This window comes from Larus michahellis, chromosome 3, assembly GCF_964199755.1.
Source record: "Larus michahellis chromosome 3, bLarMic1.1, whole genome shotgun sequence".
Classification (NCBI taxonomy): domain Eukaryota; kingdom Metazoa; phylum Chordata; class Aves; order Charadriiformes; family Laridae; genus Larus; species Larus michahellis.
Window position 1 is genome coordinate 65,824,938 of NC_133898.1, and position 27,450 is coordinate 65,852,387.

Genomic DNA, 27,450 nt, shown 5'->3' on the forward strand with positions numbered 1-27,450 from the left:
GAAGGCTGCTATAAGGTCTCCTCAGAGCCTTTTTCATCTTGTATTTAAGTACTTAAACTTAAGTTTTAGCACCGTTCATTGTTCTTAGATTGTCTGTGGTACACATTGTGGTTTCCTCTGTCATATTTACCAAGTGCATTATTATAAAAATATGCGTGGAGAGAGATCTAGGTATATAGTTATATATCTATATATAGATGACTGTCTTCTGTTTTGTTTAGTGAGAAAGAACATTAAACATAGAATTGTGATGGGAGATGCTGCATTTCATACATACCAATCAATAAATGTTGACACATGACTTTGTGTAAACTTTGGATTTACCTGGTACTTGTTCTGTACAGATGCAAATAATAGGTACAACTGTCTGTTTCCATATATAATATATCAATGGCTTTAAAATTCGCAAGAGTTACTAGCCACCTGCACGCCCTTCTCAGCCAGCGCATCTATGTAATGTGTGTTTCTATGTACATGGATACAAAATAGCCTGAATTTACAGCACATACTGTTTTGGTAAGCAAGATTTGCATGATTAGGTCTATTTAGTGAAAACTGGTTTAAAATAACCCTTTAACACTGGTGTTAGGGCTTTATTCACTTACAAATAAAGAACAGACAGAACTAGGCAGTCAAGAAGCAAGAATCTAACAAGTGTTGTAGGGGAAATCCATATTCTTCAAAAGAAAAAAACCATCAGTAAACTGTTCAATAAGGTCTTGCCTGTACTGCGTGACATGTCTGCTATTTTCTCCAGAAGTCAAGATTTGCTTCTGCTTGGACTATATAATTTAGAGTTAGGCTTGTGGCTCTCCGGTCTTAAAAAATATTTACACAGGATTACAATTAGCTGTCCAGGCATCATGTTGGCTGGCACACATTTAAAAACAGCTCAATGCCATGGTGGAAAATTGTCTTTTTCCACAACAGCAAAAAGGTAGAGAAATTGGTCCTCAAGTGGAAACTGTTAACAGGAGAACATTATAATCTGGGAAAAAATAACCAAACAGGTCACATTCTATGACATCCAATATTCTCAATTCCAGGCAGACTTTTGTCTTCCTTTGGTTCAAAAAATTCAGAAGCCCAGTTAGAACTTCGTGCTGTGACTAAATGTGTCGGACATGATGATATTTTTATAGAAGTTGTCAGAGTGAGGATTGCAGTATCCCTTGACCTTGTCAATAACCTGGTGGACAGGGATGATTGATGTCTGTTCTCCATCCTCTTGGGCAAATTTTGAAGAAGGCTTGTCAAGAAAAACATTCTCTAGGAAGAGGAAAAAGCAACAAGAAGTCAGGGCTTCGTAAGCAAACTCATAGTTTAAAAGGTGTGTCACTCCCACATAGATATGCCTTCAATTGCTACTACTGCTGAATTAAATTACTGCCCTAAAAGCCAGCAAACAACTTTTTGGCTTGGCATTGCTTCTTTTAAATTCTTTTTAGATGCCTGGTTTTGTGGGCAGACCTCTCAGGTCTATCTTAAAATTATCCCCCTATTATTTTACCTAAAGTGTAACTGACTCTTGTGACTCCTTAATATATTAATGTACTGTCAATGCTTTGAATCTTACAAACTAAAAACATTTGGATAGCACTGGAAAAGGGGGGACCTTCACAACATCTTGTAAATAATATCTTCATAAAATAAAGTAGTGGAAAATGACAGTAAATGTATTTAATTATGTCAACAGTGGAGGTTTTAAGCTATGCACAGAACTAATGTATTCTGTGCAGAACGTAGCAGAAGATGACTTGCATCTTAAGTTAGATAACCAGAGCCAAAACTGGCCTGAACTTTGTGCTTGCCTCGCATCACTTTGTCTTTTCCGTAATGTTGAGGGTACAAACTGAACAACTGTGGGGAGGAAAAGATGCAGAAAACCGGCATCCCTTCCGAGTTCATGTGCCATAAGGCGAGGGTGGAACTGAGGAGAAAAAGGAGCAAGGCAATTCCCAGCCGGGCTGGGAAAGTCTGCTTCAGCGGCTCACAGCGCTGCTGTTCAGAGAACGGTCGGTAGGTAGAGCTCACGTAGTGAGCAACGAAAGGAGAGAGCTGCTATCTCATTTTCTCAAGTACATTGTCCTGATGAGCTTTCTTATCTCTTCCACTGAAGTGAATAAAGCTGGAATTAATTCTCTTAAGCCAGGCAAGCTTTGGACCATCACAAGTAAGATGGAGTATCCTGTGAAGCAAAGTTTTCTACAAGTGACAATTTTGAAGGCTCTTTATAAGACCTTGGTAAAATCACCTTCAAAAATTCCTTGGTAGAGGATCATTTAACCACTTTTCATATTATTTAAACTACGATTTCATACAAAAATTGTTTCTTATAGAAATAAATCATTAATTAGAAATAAATGGAAAAGTAACCCGCCCCTGCAGAAGTCATGATATCAAGCCATACTAGAGCATAAAGTGTTGCATAAAGGAGAAATGGATTGTAGAGTGAGAAATCAAAACAGCTGTACTCATGAAAAAAGAAACAAGCATGTTAAGGCATATCAGAATGATTTTCTCAAAGCACGCAAGAATGTCCATGAATCGCAGCAAATAACTCCATGTCCAATAGCAAACTGCTGGGTACTGTGTGCCTTTCAAATCTATGCATTTATTAGCCAATGGTGCTACATTTTGAAGTTTTTCTACATATTAAATATCTTATTTCAAAGATGAAAATTTAATTCTTAGTCTTTAGGAAAGGTTTTTGAAATTCCTTGCAAACATGTACACTTTTTTTTTTCCACAAAGCATCATTACATTGTTAAATACCAGCTATTTCCTCATGAAATTTGCATGCACAGGACTACATAAGTCCTTTGAAACCAGTGCAGACCTCTTTTTTTTTTTTTTTTAGCTCAATGGGCTTCACACCCAAGTACAGGGTTAAAATCCTGTATCACTGAAGTAGTTGGGATTTTTACCACCAAATTCACTGCAGAAATAATCTTAACTTCTAATTCACTGAAGTGTTATATATAGTATTTAAGTACTACGTACAAAAAGTTTGTGTCAGACTCGTAGACATCAGGGCCACAAGATGCCAAAGTGATTTCTTCGTCTACCCAGTAGGGTCCATCCAGTATTCGTGTCCTAGTCAGTGCATCCTGCCTTCAGCCAGCAGTTCACAGCACGGCTTTCAGACACACATAGTTTGTCATTCAGACCTACTTTGTGTGTGACTGGATATGAAAAAAATGTTGCTAGAAGACTAATTCCATAACGGCCACAGACCAAACAGAAATACAATATCTTAAAATTCCTGTAATAACTTTTAAAAATATAAAAACACTTTCTAGGACTCAATCTGATTGTTTTTCCTTTCTAATGTATGCTTTGTGTATGGGTGTTCCAACTTAATCTCCTTTCCCCAGATTACTGTACACAGGCATTAATGTCAGGACATGGTCTGTCTTCTAAAATGGCACCTTCCAAATGCTTCATGCCCCATGCAGAGTGCAGACACCCAGAGTTTGAAGCGCGCTTATCCTTTGATTCAGCATCAATGGCGCAAGATGTAATAGTGAGAAACAAGCAGCGTTTCTGTTTAGCAAAGTCCTTTGTGTCAATGAGGACATCATGCAAGTGGCATCCCTCCACCCTGTTCAAACCATGCATTCCACAAAAGCAATTCTCACTTTACCTGTAAGGCTTCACCACTGATGAGGAAAGGGCCTTAGAAGACATTATCTATACCACAAACACATGAATGTTCGTGTCAATTCCAGGGAGCACATTATAACCATATTAACAAGAGTTGCCAAGACATGTAGCTATTACATTATTTGCCTGCAATTTAGCTAAGACATCAAAATGAGAAGTTTAGCTGTATTAAAAATCAGAACCTTAATGTTATTTTCTATTATTTTAACACGTGGGAATATATGTCAGTATTTGAAAACCTAAGCAAAAATTTCTTTGGCGTATCACAATAAAGTGTGTATTTTCAGAGGTCAAAGTAAAATGTCTTAAAATTTTAAAAATATAGAGAAAACTGATGTTTTCTTAATGTCTAATAAACAGTCACATTACAAACTACGATGAGATTACTAACTGCAATCCATTTTAGGAAATAATTTATGCATAGGATTAAGCTCACCACTTTCGAAGAAAGTACAGGAGCGTGTTCCCAACTGCAAGTTTCTCTTAGCTTACTTCTTATCTGGAACTGTGTTGTTGTTTTGCTTCAAGAACGCATTGCAAAAACTCCAGCACTAAGTCTCTTTCATTGTCAGACTGATAAAAAGCCCCGAGTACAACAAAACGTTTAAGCATATTTTTTTTCATTAATCCTAATACCAAGGGTCTAAAGGTTGGTCTGCCACGAGTACCAATGACAATTCTCTGTCTGCAGCGGAAAGGGCACGATGCTCTCCTCTTCTACTATTAAATTAATAGTAGCACTGTGATCGGTGAATATCATAGACGCTCTTTGTGGAAGACGGCTGACAGAAGTGTCCCTTCATAGGACAGAGAGCTGAGGACAGCTTGCTTAGGGCAGCTGGGTGCGTGGCACATCAAACCTGAGATGGCAGCAGGGACAGGCACCCTGGTGAGCAGGCGCCAGCTGTGTGCTCCCCAAAGAGCTGTGAATGGCAGTCCTGAGAGCAAGCTCAGCTACACTGGGGAATTTCTAAGATACCAGTGATTCTTACTGTATTCAAAGCAAATGTACTTCATGTATATTCTCCATAGCCAGAAAAGATTTACACTCTTAAAGTACCTGATGCACAACCTCTCAGTGGATACACTCAATATTGGGTGAGTGCTTACAGCCAAAGAGAATAAGAATGTAATTCTTAAAAAAATGGGAATTCTAGACAAAATATGTGTGCCTAATTGAACATGGTAATGACCATCAATAAAAATAGGAAGGTATTTCCTGGAAACTATGCCACATTTCAAGAAAGGAGACCATACCATCATAAATGAGACCTTGGGGACTTCTGAAAATAATTTGTTCTTAAGAAACAATGGAACTTTCCTTCCAGTAAAATCAGCTATTTCATATCTAAATCATTGCTTCTAACAAATATTTTAAAGCAAGAAAATACATCTTTGGGTGAAATATGTGTGCAGATTTTATTTCTGCTGTTTTAGAAGAAGATTCTGTGATGTTATGTGGCTTTACACAGGACAAAAGCATGAGTTCACAAAAACCCGATAACAAAAAAATCTGAACTATTTAAGTGATTTTCTGAAATATTACCTCAGACATAAGCCAACAGACTTGCAAATCATTCCAGCTTCTCTCTTTTTGTGCTCCTTTAAAGTGGTCTTAAAACGAGCACATTTTTATGACATCAGTGGAATACAGATGATGTCTTTTATTACACACACCATTGACATCTACATAAATAAGCAGTAGATACGGCATGCTATTTGTGAAATACTCTGTGAACACAGTATCCTTTTCCAAGTAGCCTCCATGTGTCGCTTTACCTATGTGTTGCAGTTAAATGGAAGCAGTTTGACCAAGTGAATCAACTCAGATTCACAAGACTTGATTGATGTTTCCAGCTGTGCTGCTAGCTTTTATGTTAACCTTGGGTGATGAACATCATAGAATCATAGAATTTATATGACACCTTCAAGATCATCAAGTCCAGCTGTTAACCTAGCACTGCCAGGTTACCACTAAACCATGTCCCTCAGCACTACATTTACATGTCTTTTTAAATACCTTCAAGGATGGCAACTCAACCACTTCCATGGGCAGCCCGTTCCAATGCTTGACAGTGAGGAATTTTTTCCTAATATCCAGTCTAAACCTCCCCTGGAGCAACTTGAGGCCATTTCCTCTTGTCCTATTGCCTATTATTTGGGAAAAGAGACTGACCCCCACCTCGCTACAACCTCCTTTCAGGTAGTTGTAGGGAGTGATAAGGTCTCCTCTGAGCCTCTTTTTCTCCAAGCTAAACAATCCCAGTTCCCTCAGCCGCTCCTCATAAGACTTGTGCTCTAGACCCCTCACCAGCTTTGCTGCTCTTCTTTGAACATGCTCCAGGACCTCAATGTCTTTCTTGTATGAGGGGCCCAAAACTGGACACGGTATTTGAGGTGTGGCCTCACCAGTGCCAAGTACAGGGGGACAATCACTTCCCTAGTCCTGCTGGCCACACTATTTCTTCTGATATAAACCAGGATGCTGTTGGCCTTCTTGGCCACCTGGGCACACTGCTGGCTCATATTCAGCTGGGTATCAACCAATACCCCCAGGTCCTTTTCCAGCCACTCTTCCCCAAGCCTGTAGCGCTGCATGGGGTGGTTGTGACCCAAGTGCAGGACCTGGCACTTGGCCTTGTTGACCTTCATACAACAGGCCTTGGCCCATCAGTCCAGCCTGTCCAGATGCTTTTGTAAAGCCTTCCTACCATCTAGCAGGTTGACACTGCCACCTAATTTGGTGTCATCTGCAAACTTTCTGAGGGTGCAGTCAGTCCCCTTGTCCAGATCATTGTTAAAGATGTTAAACAGAACTGGCCCCAGTACTGAGCCCTGGGGAACACCACTTGTGACCAGATGCCAAATGGATTTAACTCCATTCACCACAACTCTTCTGGCCTGGCCATCCAGCCAGTTTTTCACCCAGTGAAACATAAGCCCATCCAAGCCATGAGCAGCCAGTTTCTCTAGGAGAATGCTGTAGGAAATGGTGTCAAAGGCTTTACTCAAGTCTAGGTAGATAACATCCACAGCTTTTCCCTCACCCACTAAGCAGGTCACCTTGTCATAGAAGGTGATCAGGTTAGTCAGGCAGGACCCGCCTTTCATAAACTCATGCTGACTGGGTCTGATCCCTTGATTGTCTGGTATGTGCTGTGTGATTGTACTCAAGGTGATCTGCTCCATAACCTTCCCTGGCACTGAGGTCATACTGACAGGCCTGTAGTTCCCTGGATCCTCCTTCTGGCCCTTCTTGTAGATGAGTGTCACATTTGCTATCTTCCAGTCAACTGGGACCTCCCCAGTTAGCGAGGACTGCTGATAAAAGATGGAAAGTGGCTTGGTGAGCACTTCTGCCAGCTTCCTCAGTACCCTTGGGTGGATCCCATCCGGCCCCATAGACTTGGGTGCACCTAAGTGGTGTAGCAGCTCACTAACCATTTCCTCTTGGATTATGGGGGGTTCATTCTGCTTCCCATCCATGTCGTCCAGCTCAGGGGGCTCGGTACCCAGAGGTATTACTATTAAAGACTGAGGCAAAGAAGGTGTTAAGTACCTCAGCCTTTTCCTCATCCTTTGTTGCTATGTTTCCCTCTACATCCAATAACGGATGGAGATTCTCCTTTGTCCTCCTTTTGTTATTCATGTATTTCTAGAAACATTTTTTATTGTCTTTTACAGCAGTAGCCAGATTAAGTTCTCATTGGTCTTTGGAGCTTCTAATTTTCTCCCTGCATAGCCTCACACAATCTTTGTAGTCTTTCTGAGTGGCCTGACCTTTATTCCATAGGCCATAAACTTTCCTTTTCTTCCTGAGTTCTAGCCAGTGATCTTGGTTCAGCCAGCCCCGCCTTCTTCCCCGCTGTCTCATCTTACAGCACATGGGGACAGCCTGCTCCTGCACTTTTAAGATTTCCTTCTTGAAGAATGTCCAGCCTTCCTGGACTCCTTTCCCCTCAGGACCGCTTCCCAAGGGACTCTGTCAACCAGTCTCCTAAACTGGTCGAAGTCTGCCCTCCGGAAGTCCAAGGTGACAGTTCTACTAACCCACCTCCCTACTCCTCCAAGAATCTAAAACTCTGTCTTTTCATGATCACTGTGCCCAAGACAGCCTCCAACCTTCACATCAGCAACAAATCCTTCTTTTTTCGCAAACAACAAGCCCAGCGGAACACCTTCCCAAGTTGACTCCCGCACTAGCTGTGTCAGGAAGTTATCTTCCACACAATCCAAGAACCTCCTAGATTGTTTCCTCTCTGCTGTGTTGTATTTTCAGCAGATGACTGGTAAATTTAAGTCCCCCACGAGAACAAGTGGTAGTGACTGTGAGACTTCTCCCAGCTGCTTATAGAATATTTTGTCTGCCTCTTCATCTGGGTTGGGCAGCCTATAACAGAGTCCCACCATGATATCTGCCTTTCTTGGCTGCTCCTCTCACTATTACCCATAAAGACTCAACCCTATCGTCACCATCGTTAAGTTCAAGACAACCAAATCACTCCCTAACGTACAGGGCCACTGCGCTGCCTCTCCTTCCTGGCCCATCCTTTTTGAAGGGTTTATAGCATGTTGTCTCTCTGTGATTTGGTTACTGGTTACTATTGTGTTTACAATGGGATAATAAGACTTACCTTCTGTTAGCCAAAGAGGTGAAAGTGCTATAGAAAAGGTAAGATTTGCTTTTGTCACATCTACTTTGTTTAGTATGGGACCATACCCAGATAAGAACTATATACTGGAAGTATTGTATATTAGGTTATGATTCTTATTAAACAGTAACATATATTTTAAAAATACTGAAACTATATAAATTGGTGAAATTTTTTTACATTAGCCTTTGGGTAGAAATTCCTACTGTACCTTTAACATGAAACTATATATTTACAGATGTACTGTGTTACAGTGCAAGAACTCACCTGTATGGCTGTTCCTTTTGCAATATGTTGTTGTTGTAGATTTTGACTTGGATGTTAAGTAGGTTGAATTGGAGCCAATGGAACTAGATGATAAGGATTTCCCAAGATTATCAGAACTCTTCTTTATAATATTGGTTGCTGTTTTGCTCCAATCTAAAAATGATTGAAAAGTTTACATAAATAATTAACATAGGTGCTAAATGCCTAATTTATTAAATTATGAACATTTCAGGTATCAGATGCATCTCTTAGTGTTGCTCATAACAAGCAGCCTATGTTCTTCCTGTCAGGCAGCTTCTTTGGTTCTTAAGAACTACGAGAATTATTCCAACTTGATTTACTTTGCTATTTACCACGGTAGTTAAAATCGGTTGCTCTAACACACTAAATATAATTTTGTTGCATGGCAGAACTGTAAATAAGACACAGCTTTCCAGGGTGAAAGGGAGCCACGAAGATCTGCAGCAGTATAAGAATGCCAAAGTTTCGTCACCTGACCAGAGAAATCTCAAGGGATGGATAGGAAAGGGTTGGACAGGAGCATTTACAGAGGTCTTACTGTTTGAGGCCTTGATCTGCTGAGGTAGATACTACACACTAGTGGATCTGCACTTTTTGTTATAGGGGTTAGCATATTGGTGGATTATTAAAAAACAATGAATGGTTATTTAGTAGTTCACATTTGAAGCATTTTGTCTGAACCATTAACACAATAGGCTCTTACACTGGAACAACTTCCAAAATTAAATTACATAACTAATATCAATAAACCTACTGAGGAAAACTGACACTGAAAAATTCATCACTTGTCCCAATACCAGTAGAATAAATGTATCTAACTACTCTTGTATCATACACTTGCAGGTAGGTACAGGTAGTTTCACACTTTAGTCTTATTGCTGTAATTCACTGTACTGCAATGGAATTCACAGAATGGAAGAGAAGTCCAAACCAAAGATACATGGACCACTTTAGCCTTGATTTAAATCAAGACCAATATTTTATCCTAAATCATTGCTCTAGAGTATAGATTACTATTTCTCTGATCTAGCTATGGCAGTGTTGCAAGGCTTTGGCTTGTTTTTTAGTTTGCTTTATCATAGCATGCCCTAAAGTACATTTCAATCAGATAGGTATGCAAGTTCACATATTTCACTGTTCTGCCTGAAAAGTGTGTCAGATTCATGGAGAATAAAACTAGCCAGTGGTGATGGACTGGTTAATGCTAGGCGTAATGACAGCACATTAACTATTCAAATGAAGTACTCAAATCCTTCAGGTTTTTTATTTCTGTCATACCCACAAGCTACCCAACAGCAGCATAAAAATCTGGAAATAATTTGATCTATCTGTGTTTTCCAGTTGATGCGTTACAGCATGAACCACATGGAAACTGAACATCCGAAACAATCTGGATGCCTGATCAGAATGAATACACTTTTCCTAATTTGAAATCATAAATCAGGTTTTCTTACTACAAAGTAAAAGCATAAATGTTTTATAGTGTACAATGAGAATGCATTTTCTAAACAAAACAGAACAAGACAAAGCAAAAGTCTTGGTGGCAAAGCACTTACTTAAAACCTTGAAACAAACCTTGGATGCCAAGAGAGAAAGGACGCTGGGGTATTTGGAGCACTGTTATTATCTGGAATCAACTGGCTTACCTTACTAGGCAATGAGCTTATGCCACCTTACACCAACTACAGATTTCAACCCTGGTCATTGAGCAAGAACCGTATGAACAAGAATTATATGGTCCAAAATCATTACATCGTAAAGCAAACCAAGATCCAGTTGCCTAAACACAGGAGTCTAATGCAATCTGAGGTGGCCAAAGGTGCAGGAGACTACAAACACAGTGTCCTGAGTGTTGCACTTCAGTGTCCAAACCAACCGCTCTCCTTTTTCTCCAAGAGTTGCAGATAAAGATGAACTTAAATTCTGAAGCCTAATCAGGCTTCTGCTAAAGGAATTTCCTATGGTTTTGAGTCTCTAATGGTCTCTCTGAATTATATGGTGAAGGACAGAGCAGTTTGAAAAGGCAAAGATAAAGGCAAAAAACCTCAAAGTATTTCTACCCTTTTAAGAGTTGCTCCTACATCAACCTAACAGTCCACACAATTCAGTCAACATACTGTAATGCAGGAGAAAAGCCATAAGACTGGCTTTTGAATGACAGAGTTTGAATCTCTGGATATTTATTTAATTTAATTTTTTTTTCAGGGTCCAAAGGGCCTTCCAAAGCCGTGCTCATAGCTCTACAAAATTTACTAGCTGCCTTCAGTGGAAAAATGAAAGAGAAGATTTGAGAATTTTTATGAAGTGATATCTGAAAAGTCCCTTGGCAATTGTTAGCACTGAAGTGAAAGCCTATGATTAATCTATTTTTCCATGTCTCTGGCTTACAGTGTATTATATTAAAAATAACACAGCTAGCTGTTCACCTGGACTTTTATGGACTACTGCAGCACCTAAGGAGGGGAGCTGTGAATTGCTTTTACCTGAATTGTCTGCCAGTCGGAATCTGCCACAACAGAGATGTCTCCTCCATTGTTTCTGCACATTTTCTTTCATGGCGCAATGGAATACAAATATAAATAAACCTGTGACAAAAGCAAATAAACAGCAAATGAAGCACATATTTATAAATAGACAAATAGATTAACTAAAAAGATGATGAAGTACAAGCAAAGGAAAATAACCTTAAAGTTTTTTTATTGTCATCTATGCCTCATTTAAGAGGTATGGAAATGAATTAAAGCTTTCCCACCCTCTAGCTGCTATATAAGTGCTTGGGATATCAGAAGAAAGAGAATAGGACCTCTTTTATTGACACTGTTGATTTAGATACAGGAAAATAATTAAAAGGTTTTGTCTTTGAACCAAATGAGTATTCTGCAAGAACAAGAACCAGATTGCAAAGTAAATACAGACACTATTATATTACCAAGAAGATATTTTATCTCCTCCTGTTCCATATCTACAGAACTAGGTTGTATTCTTTTAAAACCAGAAGTCTTGTAATAGACACTAAAGAGTGCCCTGAAAAAGCACACTTGGATGTATGTGCATCACATGCATGCACTTGGAATGGTTATGAAAATTGTAATAATATGTTCAGAAGTACCAATTATGTGTCCAGCTACTTAATTCTGAAGAAAATTACCTGGTTTGTGTATGCAATTGCAATGAATGTGTTTTAAGAATGTTCTTCTAGAGTTCATATTTCTCATGCAACTTTATAATCTTTATTTTCAAACCAGAAGCTAAGCATCTGTCACATGGTAAAGAAGGTTTTAACTGGGCGTATGGTATGATTTCATCATTCTACAGAGATACTTTGGAGCTAAATATAGAAGTTGGAAATCTCATATGCTCCTGGCGCTTCCCAGGCAGGCACTGGCTGTGGAATCTTCCGTTGTTCTCCAGCTTGGCCTGTTCTTCTTGTACTTTTATTCACTGGGAGAGAGCCAAGCTGGGGCTGAACACCTGATGGCAAAATGTTACCACCAAATCCCTCGTCATTATATCTTAAACATGAATAAATGCTACATAAAGTGGGCAAAGAGGGTTAAGTGCCATCTTTAGAGACCGTTCCTTTATGATCATCATGAATAGCTCCCTATACTACTGCTGACTATGTTTCAGCTGGTAGAACACAATGGCAGGGTATAGCTTAACAAAAACTGCTCTGGAGCATAAAATTATCCTCTCTCCAAAGTACTGAGGTCTAATTTTGCATGAATGCTTGTCATTGAACTGGACTTTGCTTATAGCTGTCAGGCCAGGCTGCGACCGCTGAGAGCAGTTAAGTTTAGGTAAAGGTTGTGTCACGCAACACTTTTTTTGCAAAATTTTTTATAGAGCTGATGGGGGGAAAAAAAAAAGCACAATTTAAGGAAGGCAACCACACCTTAATGCATCCCATATGCAAGCTCTGTTGAATTAAGGTCACTATGTTTGCATTTAGTAAAATATTTGTGTGTCTGATTTCTTTTAAGCACAGAGTAATTCCAATGCAGTCACTTGCAGCTCTTACAGGCTTAGAGTTATGCAGTTGTTTGTGGTCCAAAGTACCTCTTAGGACTTCTGTATAGCTACAAACTTGCTAAATTGACGCTTAATTAAATTGTGGTGAATGCTTGGAATATTCTGAATGGTTAAAAAAGAAAATATTCTAAATGGTAATAAAAAACGAGTGTACTGCATTAAGTACTTTGCCTTTGCCCTGTCTGGGCTTGGTCTGATTTTTTTTTCTCTGTATTTCATTATTCATTAAGTTTACAATGTGCTTTAGTAATACAGCTTTGGTTTTGTTTCCCAGAGCCAAATCAGACCCCAGGCTTGGCTCTAGCTTGGCTCTGACTTGAAAGTATTTGGCTTGCCCAGGCATATGTATAAAATGAGCAGCCAAAAAAAGAGATGTTCCAAAGAGAGAAAAATCATTTCCTATGTAGATAAAACAGCAAAGTACAGTAACACCAGTAGTTGCTGCAATTTACTTTTTCACTGCCAGTGCACAGAAAACTAGGTTGATGGAGGCTTCTGGTGTCACTTAAAATACTAGTGCAGTTTTCAAAAACTTGCAAGAGAGAATAAACATATTTACTGAGGGCTCAATAATTAAGCTCATGCTAATACCGATGAAAGACTTGCCATACTGAACTGCTTTTTGCCGCTGGGAAATGCTACCAGATACAAATCCTAAATTTTTCTTTGCTCCATACCATCCCTTTACTGCTACATGTGCACTACACCCATCGTATGTGATTTTAAATATCCTATTTTTTGTTTATTGCCTAGCTCTTTCTGACACAGCAGTAAGCGTTTTCAGATACGGGATTGCTATCTTCTGTGCCTGATTTGACAGGCCTGAACATATACTGTGCCATTTTTGCTACCACAATCTGTGAAAAGCGCAACTCCTCAGGTTTTTCAGTTTCGTCTTCTGACTTAACTGCCTTCCAAAAATTCATTTTCCATTGAACAGTGCTATTACCCCACAGAGACTTAAGCAGTGGTGATCAACTTTATGCACACTCTGCACATACAAGCCTAATTGATTGCACTGGAAATTCTGGTTACAGAGAACTCGTTGAATTTTATCCTTGGCATGCTTTTCAGAGTTTTAATCTTTTTTCATGTTCTTCCCATGCTTCTAATCTCTCTAGGCCCTTCTGAATTTCTAACGTGGACATATTGCAGCAAATACTTCATTATGCTGCTAGGGGAGTATCAGAAACTGTCCTTTGGAAAAAAAACTCTTTAGAAAGAACAATTCCAAACAATTTTTGCCATTTTGCCTAGCATTTTAGGTTGAAACTTACCCAAACCAAAACCCACAACATTATTTTCGTTCCACGAAAGTTCAATAAATCTCTTAGCGCAGTAAATACGTCTCAACTGTGACAGATAAAATCCACACAGTGTAACATTAAGTACTTTTTCCATAAGGGAAGATATTTTGCTGACCCTGGGAAAATTTATTTTTTATCTCAATATTTGTGTGGCATAACACATGTTCCTCCAATGACATTCCTGGGTTTGTTTTTTGTTATGTTTTTTTTCAGGCAAATTTATCTTTTGTATCAATACATGTGTGGTATAACACATACCCCTCCCGTGACCTTCTTGGGTTTTCTCTTTGTTATGTTTTTAATTGCATTTTATTAGCGGGTAGGGCAAGCGGAGGTGGAGATTCTTACATCATTTGGTACATACACAAATTTCATCTCTGAGCGAAAATTCTTTTAAATGTCAGCTATACAATTCTGTAATTTATAACTATTTGATTATAATTTATAGCATTTTTCAGAAGGATGAACTATGTTGGAAAAATAAAATATTCAAAACTTCAGTAAAGGAAACAAAAATAAGCTGACTATAACAGCCGCTGGATTTTCCTTAAAGAACCAAAGGATATTTCAGATCTCCGTGCTATGTCTCCACACTGAAAATGGACTAAATTTTGTTTTATGAGCATCTCATGCCTTAATAAAATAGTTAAGAGCTTTACACATTCCCTGCTGGAATAAATTAAGGAAAGAGCCTTCCTATATTTGTTATAATCAGTGAAAGGAAATGTTGAAGGTCATACAGCATCTATCTCAACAGAGATCACTGTGGACTGTTAGCTAGGAATAGCACTATTTATAATACAGTGCATTTTATGGAAAAGACCTTGAAACATGAATTAATTTAACTAAGATATTCAACACATATGTAGTTGGTATCATTATTCTGCATAAGGGGAAACTAATGAGGGTTTAGTATCAAGGGAAAATCCAGACAGAGTTCCCCAGTCAAATCACTGGACATAATATGTCCCAGAACAGCAACATCTCACATATTATTTGTTCACAGAAAAGAAATTCATCTTACCTTGCAATGAATTGAAAATTGAGAAGAGGTACAGGAAAGGAAGAGTTAAGGGACCCCAGGCAAAAAAGGCAAAGCCCCACGTCATGCCCAGGAGGAAGGTCAGGCTGACCACGCTACGGAGGTTCCTCAAGATCTCTTCCTTCAAGCTCCGATTAGTTCTTTTCCCATTCCTCCCACAGATCTGCACCATCACCACAATAAACATGGCAACATTCATCAGAAACATGATTCCAAAGTAGCCGGCACAAGTCACATAAAACACAACTTCATTCTTGATCCAGCAGCTGTAAAAAAAATACAAAAATATGACCATTTTTAGATAATGCAAGCTATCCTCCAATTATGTATAGGACTCCAAGGAAAGTCAGTCAATGTCTGATACCAGTGATGCAGAGCTATACTTGGAAATGTAACATTTGTCGCTTTTCTGTTTGTAAAGAGGATGAAGCCCAGTGGCATCTTAAGTGACTACGGCCCACAGTATTGTCATGTCAGAAATCTGAGGCTTGTACCGCCTTTTAGTTAAAAATAATTAAAAAGGAAATCTGACCTCAGATACTAGCTGTGGGAACTGCAATCCCATCATGGAAAGCTTAGACTCAGTATGAGTAGCTTCACCATGTTCATCTGGGTGAAGCATAGGAAGCTTTAGTAACAGAATAGGCAAACTGAGATCTTCAGTATCAAAATCGCAAGTTTCTGCCACTCAAGCTAAAGAAGAACTCATACATCTCTGGAGAAGAAGCAGGATGGGCAGTCCTTTGAGGTAGCCATTTGACAGTCAGCCATGTCTTGTCATGCCAGCATGTAGCTTATTCCTCTAGCAGCAAACGGCTAGAATGCTTAGCTTGATACTTTAATAAAAATAGACTGACATTTTTATTTATCATGATGAAGCTTTGCCAGGCAAGGAACAGAAAACGAGTAACAGTCATGTAAAAATTTTGGCATTTGGAGGTTATTATCTGGATATCAAGAGAACATAGAAAGCTGTTGAATTACATTGACAAAAGTCTGGTTTATTTACAAAGGAGACTATTTTTATAATATTTATAATATCTTAGCTAGAAGATAGAGCTTTCACTTAAGTTAAAACAAACCAGGTATTTTTATTTTATTTTCATGACAAAACTTATCAATTTTTCTTTTTCCAGAGGAGTGTTTGTACCTGGCATTGGGTAACGCAGATTATCACCTTCTTCACACTTCAGATTCAAATAATCTAGAAGATGATTTTCCCCACTTTGCTTTTTTAATGCACCTCTGACTTTTCCAAAGCGATCTGACTGATGTTAATATTTTTTTTTCAGGTTGTAAATGCTAAGTTGTAAAAGATTAAAAGAAATACTTACAAGTCGTCTCCCCCTTGCCCATTAGCATCTTTGCCGTATAACTCTTTGCCATAGATATTACTTGCATTTGTATTAGCACTTGCTAAAACAATTGCTATCACCAGAGCTGGCAAACCTGTAACACAAGAAAACATGTAGTTTGCTTTCAAATCTCCTAAACCTTCAAAATCACCAGGCAGAGCTGAGTTGTTGATGTCTCCATTCCTATTGCTTTAGTACAGAGTATCCTGAGGTAGTTCTATGTCAGAAAACTGCACAGAGAACTAGAAGGAAACAATTTTTCAAACAGTACAAATATATAAAAATTTCAAAGCCCTTAATGAGCATTAATGAATAAGCCTCATAATGTTCTGTAAGGTAGAATATGCTATTTTAGTATGCCATATGGGAACTAAAGTAAAATAACCTCCCTTAGTTACCCAAAGTTAAATTTGCAATTGCACACAGGCTCTCATCATATAGTAAGAAAAAGATTAACGAACTATTGCAAAAACAAGATCTAATGGAGGAATGGTATTGGGATTTTTGTCTTTTTTTTTTTTTTTTTTCAGAGATGCTAATGTCACTTGATTAGGCTGGGAAACTGGGGAACACGAACTTGAACCTGTAATTTCTCCACCGCTTCTCTCGATTGTAAACATCTTCTCTTTTTCCACAGCATTATGTATCCTTTACTTAAATGTGTCCCCCCCCAAAATCAAGCAAACTATATATTTTTTTCAATAATAAGGTAAAGGTAATATTTTTGGAAGATAGACAACTATGCAGAAGAGAACTCTGTGCAGAGAGGTACAGGTCACACAAAAGAAACGTACGTTTCCTGACATGTCTTATTTACATGTCTTATTCTTGCTGTGACAAAACAGATTCAAAGGGGAAGAGGTTAATTTGCTTTTCCGACCACTCAGTCCTTGTCCTCTGCTGAGGTTGCCAAAGAGGATGCTAGTTGCCAATGGAAAGACATCAATTATCAGTTGGACTGAGGTCAGTGCTCTAGCCATGAGGTTAATGGTTTTGTATTGTGTTGTATTATTTCAAAGACAATATGTGCTTTCAGGCTGAAGGCACAGATTCCTGATATAGAAAAAAAATGAAGAATAAAAGCCTTGCTGCCTGAGCCTCACAGTTATTTTTCAGTACTACATTTTCCATTTCAGTCCTGCAGTGTACACCGCTTAGGGCAGGCAGGATCTCTCTGTGGTTTAAACACTGTGCAGAAGCTCAGGAAATTTTGGTTGTTTCTGATTCCACCCGTAGGCTTTGTACTAGCTGGCGAGAAACTTTAAGCTGGATTGAAAGCTTTTTGAAAGTTAATGCAAAGATCCCCATAGGCTTTGTAGCAACTGCAAGAGTTTCTGAATTCATTGTGTGCCACGGTTCTCCATCTCTGATGTGACACTAGCATTTCCCCTCTCCCATTCTGGCCTCTCTGGAAAGTAAACCAGTTTACCTGGTCGCTCCAGTCCTCCTCAGGCTGTGAGCTGAGCTGCTCTGGGTGGGGAGTGCCAGTTACGGTGTATTTGCACAGAATTATACTGGGGAACTTGGTGGCAGGGAGGGCTGTCTGTACGCTGGCACTGCCATGGGGCAGGGGGAAGGAAACGCCATGCTGATTTTTGATTCTGCTCTGCACTTGTGATAGAGACCTTTTATGTAGCATCATTTCAAAATACACGCTATGTAAATACTGCATCTACTGAACTCACCCCAACCAATGATGCAAAACTTCAGTATATATCGCCGTATATAGGTGTTGAACACTTTCACTAGAGCAATGTACATATGAACAGCTTCTAGTCCCATCCACGTAAAGGTGGCCAGAAGAAAAAAGTGCAAAAGCGCAGCTACAGCTATGCAGAGGCCATCTATGTCAAATGACGCAATCCAGCCATCAAGCAAGAAGATCAGGTTAAGAAAGAGCAGGGCTGTGCTCAAATTCATCAGGATTTTGGATGGATAATCTCTTCGCAGCTTCCTAATGAGAGAAATACAGGTGCATATGATTAATTGTCTTGAATCACCCAAGCTGCTTACAGCAGCTGGGTGTACCAGTTTACAAAGTAAATAAAAGCACAGGGATCTCCCTTCTAGCTGTAAGCCTTTTTGGCAATAAGGCATAGTGATGTGTACTTCTGTGTGGTATCACTGAAGGCTTCTGCTGTATGTGGTGAGGGAAAGCCACCACTTTCTTTGGGTCCTTAATGAGCTAATTAACTGCCACAATATTTTAGCAGCTGATTTATTATTAAAAAAACTTTCAAATTAAATGTAATACAATGTGTTTTGTACTTCAAATGAAAATTGAAGAAAATGAAAAGAAAACTTTCAAAATACAGCTGACCAGAAACTCATCTCTGATCATTTTATATGTAAATCTTTGCTTAATTTTTTGAATATATTGTCCAGTGCGTGCTGTTTTCTGTTTGTTTGTTTGTTTGAGGGTTGTTTTTTTTTAATAATAGAATCTTAGGAAGGTTGAAGATCAAGTAAATTTTCTTTTTTAACTGATACACATTGAAGTGCATGAGCTGAGGGGCAAGTTAACAATTTCTGCCATCTTGGACCAGAACCTTATACCATAGGTAACGCAATAGGAATGCAATCACTGGAGATATTTAGAACTCGAAAACCCCCTTTTTCACCCCCCAGCAAACTATCCTTCTTCAGCAGCTACTCTGTCCTGTCCTGTTACAGGCAGAATGATTCCTTTGTGTTGACATGACTTCATTTTCTCTTTTTCCTGTTCACAGAACTGTATCACTTCAAAACTTTTGCATTCCCTTGAGTCACTTTCCCATTTCAGTAGGACTGCTGTTGAAGTTGTTGTAGAACTGCACAATTCGTCTTAATTTTATTTCTCTTCCTACTTACTTCTGAAGGGCTTTAGAACGTAGTTGTTTGAATTGGAAGTTTCTCTTTTTATACTTATGACTTGTTTTGCTCACACAGGCAAGTTTTGTTTTGTTTTCTTTTTACAAAAAGCCTGGTTGTGGGTTTTAAAATAATACATATCTGTTTAGAATCTAGAGAACACTGTACCCCCAAAAGAGAAAAATTTTGAGACACATTAGCCTTGTTGCCCAGGCTGAGCAGCACAACACGTTGGAAACAGGAGGAAAAAGCCTGAACTTATGTCCCCGTGAAAAAATTTCCACTAACAACATTGTGACCACGATTTTGCAGTTATTAAAAAAAAAACAACAACATAGATTTCCCTTCCTAGACAAATAAACCACACCAACCATATAACTAATTTATTTCATTCATCACATACAGGTACTTCCTTTGTGATGTTTTCCACAGAACCAGTACTTACTCAAATGCAATATATGTCAGAAGAGTTGCAGCTGAAAATATAGCAGATATCCCACAGCCTATGTAAGTGATAAAGGTGAGGACCTTGGTATTCTGTGGGTCTATTTGTGTAATGGTTCTCTGAAGGTCCTACATGAGAGAGGAGGAAGAGGCATCAGTTACAGCAAACACCTTTTCCACAGGCACAAGACTATTTCTTGGTAATCTGTCAAGTAAAACTCAAAAGCGCTTTGGCAAAACCACTATAACCCTGACATTAGGGTTCATGTTTGCAGAGTATACTTAGTCTATAGTCGTTACACCTCTCACTTCCTTCCCATAGCTCTTGAAAACATTGTGCTTTAAATATTATAACTGCTATGATCAGCAGATAGACAGAGCCTGATACTGACCCTTATAATTCAGTACCAGCAATTCAAATGTACTTCCCTGGAAAGATTTCCCCTTTCCAAACATTTTAGTTCAGTTGCTTGTAGACAACTCACTTTAAGTAGATATTTAAGTTCAATGTGTATTGAAAATGTAATTTAAAAGTATTAATAGTGAAATGTGCAACATTCTGGAGAGTTTCTGACATCATTTCTCCTTATTACAAGTTCATAAGAGTCAATGTAGCTAATCATCTACGGGTGAAACCAAGGGCAAGATATTGCTTTTTGGTTTTATGGTCTGTTTTGACATGCAAACTACAGTTATAAATAGAAATGGTCAGAAAAATAGTGACAAAGACAACATTTTAAAAAAAATTGGAAATGAAGCAGGAACATTCTGAGGATTTTTTTTCCAGTTTTCTGTCCAACTGTAATTGCCACATAGTACCGTCTGAGAATAAATGCCAGTGTTATTTCCTTTAAGGAGAAGAAAAAATGAGACTTTTTGGATCTATATTACTGTGGAGTAAATGTGAGCAAATACTAACATATAATGGTGTCCATTCTACAGTCAGTGTCACTGTTGTCCCTAGCAAATCTATCCAGCAAAAAGAAACCAAGAAAATGCTACGAAATACACCATTCTTCAGAGGAAAAGAAAGGCGCTGTATGCAGTTTTTTACACCCTGTCCCAACCTTATACGACAGTTTGTTTATATACAAAAAGAGAGTGTTATTTGAAAATAATTTAATATCTAAATTAAAGTCAGAAAAGATTATTCAAATGGAAAGCAATTAGAAGGGCCAAAACTGTGTAAAAATCTATTGGAACACAGCCCAAATTCAAAGAACTTCTGCCTTATTTCCCACTGCCACAAAAGCATTCAGGGAAGAGAAGGGACTCATTGAATATATCCTGAAGAAAGCCCTTTTTTTCTCCTTTCGAGGATGAAAAGTGAAACAAGACCACAATTTAGCTTGCAAAAAGACAAAAAGCTTGTGGCTTTTTCATATCTACATCTGAGCATGACATGAAGAGAGCAGCTCTATTTAGAAGGCTCTGGAAGGCCAAAGCTGAAAAAGTCAGTGCATGCGGCTCCCTTGTGTGGTTATATCCTATGTGTCATTGCAACAAGTTAAAGCAAAACCCAAATATTTCCACAGCATCGCTGTGATCAGGAGCAAACATCTTTCCTTCAGGTATGTTTTAGAGGCTAAAGAATATTAATTTCAGATGGAAAGAAGCATTTCAGCCCACTACTGAGTGTAAAAAAATCACCAAATACTGAAAAAAGATAGCAGTATTCCACCTTTTCCACATTGGTATTTTTCAGTCTTAAAGAAAACTTCACACATGCAAATTGCTGAAGGCACCTAATGCTAGAGGAATGATGCTACCGAGGCTGAAGTGCTTTGTATGGTTCCCTCTTTCATCTCCCTGATACTCTATGCCCTACCTATCTCGGCCGCCCAGACTGGAGACTTTGCTTAAGGCTCTGATAGCGTACGGGTTACACATTTTGTACCAGCCCTCAGTGGCCAGATTATATCGTTAAGGGAAATGACAGGGACCCCCTGCACCTTAGGACTTAATACATTTTTTCTGTTTTGCTAATGGGAACCTTAGTACGGGCTTTGGTTTTACAGTCCCTGACTTTCTTTTTCACCCAGCCATGCCTCAACTTTGAAGTTGGATGTTATAATATGCTATTTGTATTTTAATATCGCTCAGAAGTCTCAACCCCAGGTCTTTAGTGGCACAGTACTTTTCAAAATATAGAATACTTTTATAGGCATATTTTACTTTTTATTTTATAATACTTAGCCACTGGTAAAGAACATAATAATAATAATAATAATATGCTTTCGTTACTAACTTTATTCATTACCTCATTCCTGAATCCTTATCATTAGTTATTTTGCTATGAAAAATAACTTTATGACAACAGGGGGAAAGATGATGTATTATTATTAAAAATCATGTACAAAAGGAACACCCCAAGTAACAAAAATGAGGATTGTCTTGACTCAAGACAAAAATTGTGTTGCCATTTCTAAGGAAGGTAACTTGGTGAACAGTGAGTTTGCCTACCATGAGGACCCCGAAGTGCGTGAGGTGGTTGCACAAGCAAACTGTCTCATTTTCATTGGACTCTGCGTCCACTTGGCAGCCCTCAGGGTTCCAGCCACCATTGCCACCTGTGGAAATGAAATGGGAGAAACCATAACTTTCAACAAACTCATACCACCACCTCTTTTAACAGATTTCTCACTTTGTCTTGGGCAAATGCAGAAATGCTTTCTCAAATTGAACGAGTGAACGATCAGGCAAAAAGCAAGTGTCAGATTTCCTAGTTTCTACAGAGAATAACACCAGATGCGCGTCCCAGTAATGGCCTACTGAGCAGAAGCAATACATGGAGATCTATAATAAAGGTAGAGAGCTTTTTGTTTAATGAGGGATGAATAAGACCTACTATGTGGATCACGCATTAAGACACACCTTAGTTTAGCCCAACAATAAGATGGTTTTAGAACTCCCTTTTACCACGCCGATGTGATGTCTGCACCTGCCTCCCTGCTACTCACATATCCCCAGGCACATGAAAGCATTTATGGCCCAGGAGCAGAGGGTGCCGCCCTTCCTCTCTGCAGCATGGAACGCGGGAGGTTCGAGTGGGTAATCACAAGTATCCTTTGTGGCCTTAAGAAAAAGCATAAAGGAAACTATCCCCTGATCACCCCACCTGAAAAGGCTATTCTGAAAAATAAGTAGAAAGATTTTGTTTTTAAAAATTAAATGTTAAAAAGTCAAATTTGTATTTCTGATTACTTCCCCTTTCATTTTTCCCTGGTAAAATATGAACTGATTTTGTGATATAGTTCATATTCTCTGAACTCTTAAAGACATTTTTGACCAACTCCAGGCAAAATCCAGCAAATTATCTGACTGGCCCTATAACTTTACCTCAAATTCAAGACAGAATCTCTCAAGAGACTGTGAACATATTCCAAAACCACTTAAAACTCTCTCTCACTGAAGCGGCCACTGAGAATAGTTTCCTCCCTGTGTGCTTCTCCTTTGATGTGCTTCTTAAGTTTAGCTTCTTAACTAGATTCTTCTCTTTTTTTGGCGCTCTTTTATCCTTCTGCATTATCCTCAGTTCTTCTGTCTGTATTTCCCACTTTGAAGTACCACTTTGGATGGTAAATTTATTTCTTGCAAGACTCTCTGTACTTAAACCCCTCCAACCCTGCTAAGGACAGTTACTTCTTCACTCTATCTGTTTCATTGTAAGGAAGAGTAACATCTCAGTAGTGATCTCTAAAATAGAAGGATCTGGAAAGTCATCCCAGAGAATGGCTTTGTCTGTGCAAAGGATGAAGAGCCTGAGTGTAACATCACACACGGGTTAGGCAGTAGCAATGAAGAATGGGCTAAAATGCTGTCTTGTTAACGTGTCTCTCCATATGGGACCTCATCATGCTGACTGTCATCCATTTACAAGGTAGATGAAGTTTGTGTAATGTAGTTCCTTCTTCCACAGGAAAAAAAAAATCTTAAGTTTTGTAACAGGCACAACCTAAAAATTAAATAACCCAACACTTTAAAAGTGATGAGTTAAAAAGCATGGCTAAGAACCGTTCATATTCTATTCATATGTCTGAGTAGCATTACTATTTAATTTGCATATACAGACAGATCAGTGAAAAATGACTATCAGATATAGAAAAGTAGAGAAACTTAATTTACAAATTAAAAATGTTAAACAAATTTACATTTACTTTTTAAAAGAATATTTAACATCTGCTGTTACAAGCAACTGTACTAACCAGAAAAAATGATACAGCCTAAAGACATAATTTAGTTCTGCAAGGACTGATTAAGAAGCAAAATGGCCAAGACTGACCAATTTTAAAACTTAGATACCTTTATTCCTCACATAAAATAAATTACAGTATTTTTATACTTACCATTTTTGTTCATATCCCAGAAGACACAGGTAGGCTTAGGATCTTCCTAAGAACACATGCAAAAGTAGACTTTGTATACATCTTCAGACATAAAGCTCATCGACATATATATTTACAACAGATGTTTTACTACATATCTTTTCATCATCAGAAGAATAAATATCATTTCTACTGTTGAAATTTTGCCTACTGTCAAATTATTACTTATTCTGCTGGAAAAACAGATCTGCCCAGATTATAAAATCTAGAGCACTGTTCCCCTGCACTGTTCCCTTTCCACATCCTCAAAATAATGAAGTTTTATTGTCTCACTAAAGTTATCCATTAGTATGATGTCTTTACACAGTCTAAATACTTTTTACTGTTGACTTCCTCAGGACTTCTCAGTGAATCATCTATGTAACTGGCCTTGAAAATGTGCAAAAACCTGCTGAACCTAAGTGGATGTCGTTTTGCCTGACCTTAAAATAAACATTATAATGAAATGCAGGATAAATTTAATCGAACTGTGAGAATTACAAACCAGTTTCTCATTGCATAAACATTTTACTTAGGTATTGCACTTTAACATCTTCATTCTTAACTTCTCTAGTGCTATTGGTGTTTTTTGGAGTAGGTGCTGACAACATGTCGGAGAACAGAGTCAAGCTCACATGTTTTTTAACTGAAACAGTATGTGCCAAAAGGTTGCATTTGGTCTGTATTTCCCTAAATTAATTGTAGTCATCCTTTAACAATGTGGTTCTGTCCCTTCTTCCTTTGCTGAAAGCCACATAACAACAACATAACTTGGGGAACTATTAACAAAGCAATTCATGTTTGATCAAAGAATTTAAGTCTTTCTAAAGTTTCAGTGTAATAAATTGTGTCACTGGTCATGAACATGGTCACGAACAGAGGTTTTGCCTACAGTTATTGGCACAGAAATTGCCTCCGCGTGGCAGAATCAATAATCTTTCAGATAAATGTTAGATCATGAATGGAGTAGAAATGTGTCAGGATGGGAGATGTTATTTGTTTTCACTTTTTGCCTACTTGCTTTTGTTCTCATGTTTTTATTTCCATTTAAGTTTATGCTCTTACTCAAAATCCATCCAAATCAGTCAGGCTGTATGCTCAGTCTTTACCATATATAATATGCATGTCTCTTGTTCTGAATAATAAGTCTTGTCTTACCTGAAGTTTGGTATGCTTAATTGTAACCTTCACATAATCCTGAAGATCCTGAATGGTTATGTTTCCAATACTGCATGCCACCACAAAACTGGTCAAATTGGCAGGATTTTCTGCATCCTTTGAAAGATTCAGAAAAATACAATAAATGCTTACACAGCACATAACTTAAAAGCCAGAATACACAGTTTCATTTTTGCAGCGTGCCAGAATAAATAAGTTGTCAGCATTTCTACACTTTTGATCACGCAATATAAGAACATAATGTTTATAAAATCAAATTATGGGCTTGTCTCATGGAAGTTTTCCTATTTTCCTTATAGTCATAAACATACATAGGCACAATTATAAAGAGAGGTTAGAAGGCATAAATTCACCTTTTAATCAGTATGTCTGATGACAACAAAATTATAACTCAAACAATGTAGCAGATAACAACCCATGATATGATTAGCTCATTTCCCTAAACAAGAATGAACTAGCTCGCTTATCTTACTGTCAACGTTGTCCTCTTTAGTCGATGCAAAGTTTCTGGAGAATAACCTGTTTTCTGTGTATAGTTGCTAAATCATCCTCCATCTTACAATGAATAAGAACTAGTAAAAAAATTTTAAGCAATGTTACATAATGTACGAGATATTATTTTCTACAAAGTCTTATTTGGAGGGCATTTAAATAGAAGACTGACTTTATCACTGAGCAATGCTGTTTCTAACCTGCAGTGAAATAGTAGCAGGTTGAGAATTTTCCAAAAGAAAAGTTTTTCTTGTAAACTGATGATTTATTAAATTGGAAGTGCTTTGGAAATACTATTTGCTTTTGATAAAATTCCATTGAAGCCTGCATAGTTATTTGCCTGGTTGGCCTTATGGGAAACTGGGAAGGTTGGTCACTGTCTGTGGCAGATCTTAGGTCAAACAAAGTCTATTGCCACTCACTTTTCCCACAAAAATCTGGGCTGCCAAACTCCTGAATGCTCCTGCGTCCTTCAGTACAGGGGTTTTGTTAGTCTGACAAGATGTCTGGTATCAGCTCAGCACTGGGCTCATGAGATGCCAGCACTCATGAGAGACAGAATAGCTTCAGTTATTAAGTGCATGTTACCCTGAGAAGAATATTTGGTTTCCTAGGAACCACATCTAAGAGCTTTCAAACACAGTACTTCAGAGTATACAGGAGCTTTGAGACATAATTTCCTTAAAACTTAAAAATTCCAGAGGAATGAAATAGCAGAACCTCAAGACAGGTCTTGAGCATTCAAACAAGAGAAAACCTACTGCCTACCACCAAGGGTCCATTCTTTTCCATCAACTGGCTTTGAAGGCAGCTTATAAACAAAAGTTCTGGCATAGGTATGTACATTGAACACACCTACTTTTGGTGAAATGAATCCCACATGAATAGCTTACATCAATTTTTCATATAGTCTTCTAAGTAATGTAACCATCAGATTTTAATGAATGACAAGAAAGAACTTAGTAGCATTCTCTCAGTTGTAATTAAAAAAAACCCTCCAATGATGTGAAGTATGATGTTTCACTGCTATGTTGAAGTCTTATACTAAATACAGCTAATAGCACTGGGATTTGTTTTTTTTTAATTGCAGTTGGAATAAAAATATTTAGAATCATAGAATTGCCTATGTTGGAAGGGACCTTTCAGATCATCTAGTCCAACTATCAACCTAGCATTAACAAAACCCATCACTCAACCATATGCCTAAGCACTACATATACCCGTCTTCTAATTTTTAATTTATGAAATACTTTTATACTAATAGATAAAGTTATTGAGTTTAAGATATCATGGGGATCAATTTAATTTTAGACTTTATTTTTTGAGACTTTAGTTTTAGACTTACTAAAATGTGAGTTTTACACATTTTGAATTAATTGTTTTGAACATGTTATCTATGAATATCTTGAAAAACACACACAAAAAAAGGAAGGAATTCTAGTTGCAAATTTACCTTTTTTTTTGCTTTTCAATGACTTATTAAGTATCAATTAGTAACACATTCCAGTACCAGTAAAGGACACATTCTGTCTTTATATGATTTCATGCCGTTATGACAAGCCGACATCTGTATTCTGGTTTCTTTATTAAATATATCCATCCTGTTTTTCTCAAAAGCAGGCTTCAAATGAAGACTATTTTAAACAGTTAAAGATACTTTGGGGTGTATTTCAGAAGGCAACTGGGGGTCATGGGTATTTTCTTGCCTAGATTATCTGAAGAATCTGGATACTCTGCCAATAAAAACGATAATATAGGGACAATACAATACTACAGAGT

At 38.1% G+C, this 27,450-nt stretch overlaps 1 protein-coding gene across 8 annotated transcripts in view; it reads right to left on the reverse strand.

Moving 5' to 3' along the window:
- Window positions 1–305: 305 nt before the first annotated feature.
- Window positions 306–27,450, reverse strand: part of ADGRG6 (adhesion G protein-coupled receptor G6) — a 112,183-nt gene continuing 85,038 nt past the window's right edge. For 6 of the 8 annotated variants that reach the window (XM_074580556.1, XM_074580553.1, XM_074580558.1 and 3 more), the window contains 10 exons: window positions 25,159–25,275; window positions 23,983–24,028; window positions 22,100–22,206; window positions 19,638–19,765; window positions 18,028–18,296; window positions 16,322–16,436; window positions 14,970–15,253; window positions 11,090–11,191; window positions 8,586–8,738; window positions 306–1,269 (listed from right to left, as the gene is read on the reverse strand). In XM_074580556.1, coding sequence (XP_074436657.1) covers window positions 1,091–1,269; window positions 8,586–8,738; window positions 11,090–11,191; window positions 14,970–15,253; window positions 16,322–16,436; window positions 18,028–18,296; window positions 19,638–19,765; window positions 22,100–22,206; window positions 23,983–24,028; window positions 25,159–25,275 — 1,500 coding nt within the window. In that variant the 3' untranslated portion in view covers window positions 306–1,090. Of the gene's footprint in view, window positions 1,270–3,646; window positions 3,694–8,585; window positions 8,739–11,089; window positions 11,192–14,969; window positions 15,254–16,321; window positions 16,437–18,027; window positions 18,297–19,637; window positions 19,766–22,099; window positions 22,207–23,982; window positions 24,029–25,158; window positions 25,276–27,450 lie in introns of all 8 variants that reach the window. The other 2 variants (XM_074580561.1, XM_074580560.1) reach the window with 1 other exon arrangement.